This window comes from Drosophila gunungcola, assembly GCF_025200985.1.
Source record: "Drosophila gunungcola strain Sukarami chromosome 3L unlocalized genomic scaffold, Dgunungcola_SK_2 000003F, whole genome shotgun sequence".
Lineage (NCBI taxonomy): Eukaryota > Metazoa > Arthropoda > Insecta > Diptera > Drosophilidae > Drosophila > Drosophila gunungcola.
The window spans coordinates 217,602-227,103 of NW_026453179.1; the positions used below are offsets into that span (position 1 = coordinate 217,602).

Sequence of the window (9,502 nt, forward strand, 5' to 3'; positions counted from 1 at the left end):
ATAACCGACCATATCGCCGGTTCTTCCACATCAGGGTTATGTAAGAGAGAAACTTCCAAGCCTCAAATAAACACATTCTTTTACATATACTTGTTTTTTTATCTGTAGAGCTAAAGCTTACAAATTTACCCATAAAATAAATATTTAAAAAACAAAAGGTTAATACACGGCTTTTAGCTTGCATACTTTTTTGCGATGAAGAATTCAAATTTAAATGAAAATTAATAGTAATGATAGTAAGCAAACATTAAACATTTATAATAATAACACTGTTATATCTAAGTAAATATAATCTTTAGAAGAACATTTTACAATTATTTTCCCTAAGAAGAAAAAAAATGGTAATATTTCTTTGGCTTTTTTATTTAAACAATCAATTGGTATTTAATGCAACTAACTCATAAAAATAAACAAGATAAAATAAGTGGCTCTTAATAATTATGGAAAAAAAAAATTCGCCTTAAAACTCTGCAGGTTTTCCCATAAAATATTGGAACTAAAATTTATTCAGGTGGAAATAGGAGAGATAATTCAGATTGACATCATAAAATTGATGATAAATATATATCAGACCGAAATTTAATTAAAATTAGCATTGATATTTTAAGAGGATTACATAAATTGTCATCGACATGTTCCAATTAAAGAATAAATTAACCAGCGACACATGTAAATTGATTAAATGTATATGCATATACGAAAAATATATAAATAAAGTTGGCAAAATTCGATTTGCATATTAAACCAGTTTCCACTGATTCACTAATCAGAAGTGGGAAGATAAATATGTATTTTCAGTCCCGAGCGTGTGAACCGAACTTTGTCAATGGACTAGAAACAAACTTTGGATGGACTTGAGAATATTTCATTCCTGCCCTGTAAACTGTAAGTAACTGAAGAGCTTAACTGGCTAAGAAAAGGAAAACGTACACCCGTAGATAGATAAAGATGTGGGAGCACAGCTGGGACAATAAATCAGGGGAAAATTGTTGCTGAAGAGGAAAACTTGCCCAACCGAACAGAAGGTGGGAAAACTGTTGAATTATTTCCCAGGACACCGGCACACGCACACGCACACGCACACGCTGCGGAAAATTTGTTACATTTCACACTCTAAGCCAAAGCCGACAACAATAAACTGCCAAATTCGCATAAAATATTTTGTTGGAATTAAAACAGAAGCGTATCGAATCCTCGACTCATGTGCACGGGGATCAGGCGAAGAGGAAACCTCAAGGAACCCATAAATTCTGCTGAGAAAATCTCCCAAGGAAAACAAAAATAGAAAATGTGTCAATGCAAACAGCCAGGCCAGCGGCCAGCAACCAACAACAACGGCAAGCCCACGGACCATTATCGTTGTTGTTGTTGTTGTTGTTGATTTTATTTTTGTTGACCACGGATCGTGGACCGTGGACCAAGTGAATCTGGGCCATAAAAGTGCAAAATGTTTTCCACTCGGCTGGACCATGTATCTACCTCTGGTACTTCCACTCCCCTGCCGAAATCTCCGCTCGTTCCCACCGCCGCATGCGATGCACTCGTTAGGAGCACAGAACACTTGAAGAAAAAATTATTGATTTCGAATTAAATTTATAATTTTATGAATTATTATTCCTTATATTTTTAAGGCTCGATTAATTTAAATATATATTTAATGTGACTTTCTTAAAAGCAATTTATTTCTTTAAATCAGGGTTCAACATGTTTGTGCTTGTTTGCAATTCCCAACTGCTTTTTTTGAACGCTTAATATTTCAAGGCTTGTAAGTTTTATCCAACTATATTTAAATAATTGATTGCTTAAGACAGATCGATATACAAAATTATGAAACGTATGAGTTTAAATAAAATAAAATAAAAGTTGATTTGTAATATAGAAATTTAATGATGTATTATTTATTGTTCATCGAATTTTAACAAAATATATGTGAAATACATTTTGTACTGAAATTTTAAATAAACCGTTTGTACATATTTTTTGACCACTTTATAAACGATGTAATATAAAACTTTTTAACGCATTGACTAAAATGATATTATTAACAATTTAAGATTTAATTAGTTTGTAAATATTGTATATTACATAGATGTGTGTTGATTTTACAATTTGATTTTTCTTCTTTTCGAGAACATTTTAATGATATATTCTTTTTTCTAAGTGCTGGTCCAGAGAACGGACCCGACACCAGCACCACCGGCTGACACTTGGACATGGGAAACGGTCCGGGGGCGGCTGAAATCGATTTCTGCGCTACCTACCTGCCGGCAGGGTTGGGCACTGGATGGAGATGGATGCGGTTCGGTCTTGGTCACAATCGCTATCGGTATGGGTATGAGTATGGGTATGAGTATGGGCTGGGTCTTTTCGGTTCCAGAGACGGGTGTTACCTGTTACCAAGCTAATGGCCAACAGACCGCGCGACCAACATAAATCCATAAAAACATGAAAAGGGAAACGAGCGAGAGAAAATAATTAAATTGCAATTATGTGCAAACAATTCCAAATCCGGACGATTCGGAAAAAGTTAATTACACGACAATAAAGCGCAGAAGAACGGGAATGGATATAGGTATGAGTATATGTATAAGTAAGACTGCTCGCTGGTCACTGGTTACTGTTTACTGGTTACCTGCCCACATCACATCACATCTCGGCACATCCGCAGGCTGATTGGCTCGGACTCAACGGCTGACTTGAGCTGACATTAATGGCTATTTGAATGCGGCTTCTGGGCGCTGTTGCTGCTTTAATCGGCTAACTGACTGACCGACTGGCGGACTGACTGGCGGACTCACGGACTGAATGTCTTATGCCCAGTGACACGACGTCGTCCGCATTACTATATCGTTAGTGTCTGGGCCTTGACTGCGGATGATCGCAATTTACTGATTTCGCGACTGCAGTATCTCCATCAGCAGCAGCAGTAAGTACTGTTCCACAGACTGAACCTCCGATCCCGTGTCTTCCCCTAATGAAGACGGTCGGTTGGACGGATTAGTTATGGTCTTATGATAAATTAGTCTGATCCAATTGTCTGGGCATAGTGGTCAGTCATCGAATTAGTGACAACATCGGATCGGAAGCAACAACTTTCGCCATAGATCTCAATCAGTGGATGACTGATTAAATGAAATTTAATGACGCTTGATGGCTTTGCTCACTGTATATTTGTGATTCTTGAGTGAGTTGGTTGCCATCGCTTTATTTTGGTTAGGAAAGGTTATCGCCGGGTTCTGCAGGTGTTTACTGAAACACTTTCTCTGCCTTAGTTGGCTTTTGTGAATCAAGGTAATATTGATTGTGCGAATTTAGGCAATCAAAAATTATAGTTTCTTATGTTCAGCTTATGCCATATATTGCGAAAAATACTTTACAGAATTAGGCATAATATTTAAGTTTGAAAAATGAAACACAAGAGGTAAGTTAAATAAATTTGTTAAAATATGGACTGCATAAATGTTATTTTTTTATAAAAAATTTTTTAAAATCAGTTGTGACATTATTTTACTTTCATTGGGATCTTTTATTGTTAGTATAAGAAATATCCCGAATATTTTAAACAATGTGGAAAATATTTTATTAGAACAAAATTATAAATACAATAAATAATATAAATAAATAAATAAATAAATTTAAATTCAATTTTCATATATTAAAATCAATTCCGAAAAAATGCAAATGAAACATTTAAAAAAATTGTAAAATTTTCATATTTATAATAACGAAACTAAACTAACGCAATGGAAGAAAATCAAAGCGAAAAAAATTTTAATTGATAACATTTTTTACCAGGCTTATATATTATATGACTTGACATAGCAATGTTTTATCTTCAGCTTGCATTTATTTTTTTCCCCCAGAAAGTGTTGCGGTTAATTTGAATCAAAATGTGTTTTGAGGATTCTCCAGTACTCCACTCTAAAATAGCAAGGGATTCCCTCTAACCTTGAACACATTACCTGGTTTAACTAATTAACCCCTGGGCAGCCAGACCTTAATTAGATAACCCTGCTTGGCGGCAAGTTGAATGCGTGTAGAGTAAATCAGGTCGGGCAGCCCAACGAGTAACTGAGTAACTGAGTAGCTGAGTAGCTGAGTAGCTGAGTGACTGACATTCTGGGGGCTCCCAGTTCACAGAGTTCGGACAAGTTTAATTAGATCTGCATATGCAATGAGGACTCGAGGGTTCCCCATAAACAGGTTAACGAACTGCTGGAATGGAGAGTGGCCAGCAGTTTGCGTTCGTCGGCGAAAGGATGCGCTGGCTGGGAATTCTGACTGGGACTTACATATCCCTAGCGATGGCCACGATGGCCACGATGGCCACGAGGATACCCACTGAAAATCCCCTCAACGGCTATGAGATTCACCTGAAACAACTGCTGCAGCGAATGCTATGGGCAGCCAATGTGAAGAAATGCTTTGGTGTCATCTACGGATGATCTCCATTATGGCATCTATGATCGGGTATTTTTCGAATCGGTGGGTCGTCAAGTGATCCCCTTCTTCGTGATGCGGGTCAATGCTAGTGCGGATCTCCAGAGGCCTTCCAAGCAAGTTGAGCTCTTCGTGCAGGCCCTGAAATCCAGCGATTGTGAACTAAATCTGATCACCATACTCAACGGCTGGCAGGTCCAGCGATTTCTTAGATATATTTATGAAAGCAGAGCCTTAGATATGCAGAAAAAGTTCATCCTGCTGCACGATTCAAGACTTTTCGATCGGGATATGATCCATCTGTGGAGTGTTTTTGTCGGCACAGTGTTTCTCAGAAGGCAGTTGGAAAACAAGTGGGTGCAGAATATATAACTATCTTCACAAAGGTGTTATAGCTAAGGATTTATTCGCTTTAGATTTACCATCTCTACCATTGCCTTCTCAGGCATTTTGAGTGGCGTTTTGGTTTTGAAGAATATCGCCAATTGGGAAGCGGGAAAAAGTGTCAATGGAAGGATTTTGTTTGCGGACAAGACGAGTAATTTATATGGTATGTCTGAAGATTAAAAAATATATTATTATACCTTAAAAACATTATGTATACAATAAAAAAAAAAATAACTAAATCAGATCCTTACACTCAAAGAACATCCAAAATGACTTAAAATTTGTATCAAAATTACCTACATTTTAGGAACAATTCGACAACTTTTAGCTTTTGATTGTTCTCTGACTGTAGTTTCATTCAAAATTAAATTAAAAATGTAATTTCAACAAAGAATTTTAATCAGAAAATGGCAGTGTCATCAAAATATCAATTAACTGCTGAAGATAAACACATAAAAGCTCTACGAAATAAAACATAATTGTGTTAAAACTTACCCCAATATTCGGGCTGTTATCCCTGTAAATCCGATTCCTTTCCAGGTGCCACGATACCCGTGGCCATTTCCGAGCACGTGCCCATGGTTTTGTGGGCGAATGCGACAAACAGCTTCCAAGGAGTTGAAGTGGAGATTATGAATGCCCTGGGCAAGGCGTTGAACTTCAAACCCGTCTACTACAAGCCCAACCAAAGTGAAAATATGGACTGGGAGCTGGAAAATGGCTATGGAGGTGGTAATCCGGATGGATACGGGCAGAATGAGAGTCACATTGACTCAATGCTTGTCGAGGAGGTGGTAAGTGGGGACTGAAAGGTCTCTCAAAATATGATTATAACATGTTATTTGGCAACTTGTTGACTCATTAATATTTTAATCTGGTCAGGCTGCGCACAGTGCCCGTTTTGCCATTGGGGACTTGCATCAGTTCCAGGTGTATCTGCAGCTAGTGGAGCTAAGTTTGCCGCACAACTTCGAGTGTCTTACCTTTCTCACACCGGAATCCTCGACGGACAACTCGTGGCAGACCTTTATCCTGCCCTTTAGCGGCGGCATGTGGGCTGGCGTTCTACTCTCTCTTTTTGTAGTGGGCACTGTGTTCTATGCCATTAGTTTCCTCAATGCCATTATCAACAGGAACGTATCCTCGGGATTCTTTCGCTGCCTTCGACGATATCGTGGTGTTGCCATGGATGCGAAAACCTATCGTCGAATTAGCTTCCGCATTGCCATTAGTCGCTATCGTCCATCCAAGGAATCCCGAAGTCCTCGCGATCTTTTCGATGACTACACCAACTGCATCCTGCTCACGTACAGTATGCTTTTATATGTGGCCCTACCTCGAATGCCCCGAAATTGGCCTCTGAGGGTGCTGACTGGGTGGTACTGGATCTACTGCATCCTCTTGGTGGCCACCTATAGGGCCAGCTTTACTGCCATTTTGGCCAATCCGGCAGCTAGGTATAAGTGATATTTTTAGGTATATTTTAAAGGCTTTTTAATTGAAATGGTTTTGTAAAGAATTACAATTGACACACTGGAGGATCTGCTGGCCTCACACATTCCACCCTCGGCTGGTGTGACCGAAAATAGACAGTTTTTCTTAGATGCCACTGATGAAATCGCTCGAAAGGTGGGCGAAAAGATGGAGGTGACTGGACACACCGATGATTTGGTAAGAATATATAAATTAATAAGAAAACTTAACTTTTGAAGTAAAAGCGAAAACCACAAAGCTTTTACTTTATGTTAATAGTTAAATCATCAATAAAACGTACCACTTTCAAATGTCCGGTTCAAATTAGAGCTGACTAGCTTTAATAAAGACCTTAAGAACATACGTGATTTACAATGACACTCTTTATCACATTTCGTAGCAATGAACTTTATACCAGAAGATAGAAAAACAAAAACCAGTTCTAACTTGTTTTCAAAAAAGCAAAATATCTTATCAACTTGATAAGCGTATTTGGCAACATTTTTAATTTAAAGGTATTAATTCTTCAAGTCTGCTAAATAATCTAATGTGATATGAAAAGTAGTCCGTTGACTTAACAGCTTTGACAGGGACTAATTTGTTTTTCAATTTTCAGACGGAAAGAGGGTCATGGCTAAAATAAATATAACACTCGTTTCTAAATAAATAAAAAAAATATGTAAAGAAGAAAACAAAAATACCATATGTTTTAAAATAACGAAAGTTTCATATATAAAGTACAATAATAACATCAATAAAAATATATTTAATTTTTGGCTTTACTTTTTTAACACTTTTATTTCCATGAGTTTGTTTTATCGTGTATTTCCAATTGCATACAGTTTAGTTTATACTTGGTTTTTACGCTCCTTAAGAGGGTATTATAAAATTGCTCAGAAGTTGGTTGTTATTGCTGTCATTGCAAAATATAGAAATATTGTTTTAATGTAACGATAGATATATACTAGGAAAATCTTTTAAATATAGTAATTAGATAAGTTAAATAGATAAGATAAATATTACCGACAGTATAATATAAATTCTTTATATCACAGACCACTCGAATATCTAAAGGTCAATGTGCTTACTATGACAACGAGTTCTATTTACGATATCTACGAGTTGCGGACAATACTGGATCCGGAATAGGATCTTCTCTACATATAATGAAGGAATGTGTTGTCTATATGCCCGTGGTGCTGGCCATGGAGAAAAACTCGGCCCTGAAACAGCGGGTTGATAACTCCATTCAACATATGACAGAGGGTGGTGAGTTTATTCCACTTATATTGAGAAATCCCATTTGATTGTTTCTTATCCCAAAGGCCTTATATCTAAGTGGCTCAAGGACGCCATCCAGCATCTGCCGGCGGAGGCTCCTGCTCAACAGGAGGCTCTAATGAACATACAGAAATTCTGGAGCTCCTTTGTGGCCCTGGGCATTGGTTATGTGATCTCTATTTTAACACTTTTCGCCGAACGCTGGCACTTTAAGCACATCATCATGAAGCATCCAATGTATGATGTGTATAACCCAGGATTATATTATAAATTTAAAAGGATCTATCCGGAGCAATAAACTAGATTATTACCAAATGATTATTTCTAAAATAAATTACTTTTATATACCAGACAACTTGGGAATTGTGGCTTAAAATTCTACCAATGTTGAAATTGAATTTTGCACAGTACTTAGGGAAAAGTGACATTCCATTGCTTATTTTTAATAATTTCAAGTACTGCAAGTTGTCAATCCAGCACAACATTCCCTAAAGTAATGAGATATGCGCACACATGCCTTATATTTATAATTGCCGGCAGCGAATGACAAATGTTTCTGGTACTCAGGACTGAATGGCAATTGAGAAGCTGAAAAGTCTTCATTGACGCACTAAGAAGCAACAAATGCGGACTCGAAATGGAGGGGCCTTGGTACATTTGTACATAGATGGAATCGATGGATATTGTGCCATTTATCACGAGGAGCCAAGTGGCCTCAAGTAGCAGTGGCAATGTGGTGAATAAATTCAAGAGCCCGGATTCCTTCGATCACTTTTCCTTAATAATGATTTGCATTGTTTATGAGTTAATGCACATTAGGCATTATTTGTTTATGGTCATATCACAAATCCCGAGAAAGCTGAAATGATAAAAGCCCATAAATAAAACCGTTTTTAAGTGCCAGACTAAACCCAAACAGAACGAGACCCCAAACATTTCTATATAAAAACGAAAACGAATACGAAAATCCCCTCGAGAATAGCGAGAAGTTCCGAGGCTCAGAGGCACTTTAAAAATCTGAATGGAAATGGAAATTCAAATTTAAAATTTTCATGTGATTGAGGTAGCCAGAAACCAGACGTGCTAAGCAATAAACATCCCAAAGGTTAATAGCAATCATAATAATTAATAAGCTTGTGTTTGGCCATCTCCTCAGCAATTTTCAATAATTCCTTGTTCGGCAACCGAAATTTCGTGATTCTTGCCTAACAGGTGCATACTGACAGATAAATGGTATGGAATTAATAAAATATTTTTGGTTCTTCTGGTTCTTTTAAATATTTCCATTGTTTCAAATTTAAGAGCTTGGTATTTTGATAATATGCCCTTATGGAATTTTTTTGTCTAAATAAAGCTAATTTCGCGCCAGGACGAAAACAAATTTAAGAGGATATTTTATAAATATTTTCTGACTCAACTGAAGAATATAATGTTAAATATAGGTATTTTATTTTATCTTATTTCGGTAATTGCACATTGCATTGCGTTTATGGAAACCTAATCTAGTTTGTCTTAATTGAATTGCCAACTATCCAATTACGAAATTATTTATGAGCTAGTTTATCGTGCTGACCATTTATGACCAACAATTTTCGCTTGCTCGAAAGTTTAAAATTTAATTTAAATATTTATTAAACAAACAGCACAAATATTTAATATAATTTATTAACGGACTCTGAAGCTGATGTTTTTTCCACCGTGAAATTGTTTTGTTTTGTTTTTCTTTATGATAAATATTTATGGGTGTTTTATTTGTTTTGTTTTAGCTCGAGCTTGTTGTTTACATTCCTATTTCATATAATTTAATTAGTTTTGCTTCATTTTATTGTGCTTTTTGTTGGCTCTCGCCGTGACTGCCCTGTTGTCCTCTTTTTGTTTGTATTCAGTTTCCAATGTGGATTCAAATTCTGCATGCTTCACG

At 36.7% G+C, this 9,502-nt stretch overlaps 1 protein-coding gene across 1 annotated transcript; it reads left to right on the forward strand.

Annotated features, from left to right (window-relative positions):
* The first annotated feature begins 3,366 nt into the window (after positions 1-3,366).
* LOC128258257 (uncharacterized) lies at positions 3,367-7,944 on the forward strand. The gene is given in 9 exon segments (XM_052989780.1): positions 3,367-3,421; positions 3,868-4,436; positions 4,438-4,793; positions 4,857-4,990; positions 5,368-5,621; positions 5,710-6,284; positions 6,345-6,498; positions 7,356-7,569; positions 7,626-7,944. Coding segments are annotated over 8 exon segments (2,157 nt in total). The 5' UTR covers positions 3,367-3,421; positions 3,868-4,220; the 3' UTR covers positions 7,880-7,944.
* The last annotated feature ends 1,558 nt before the right edge of the window (positions 7,945-9,502 follow it).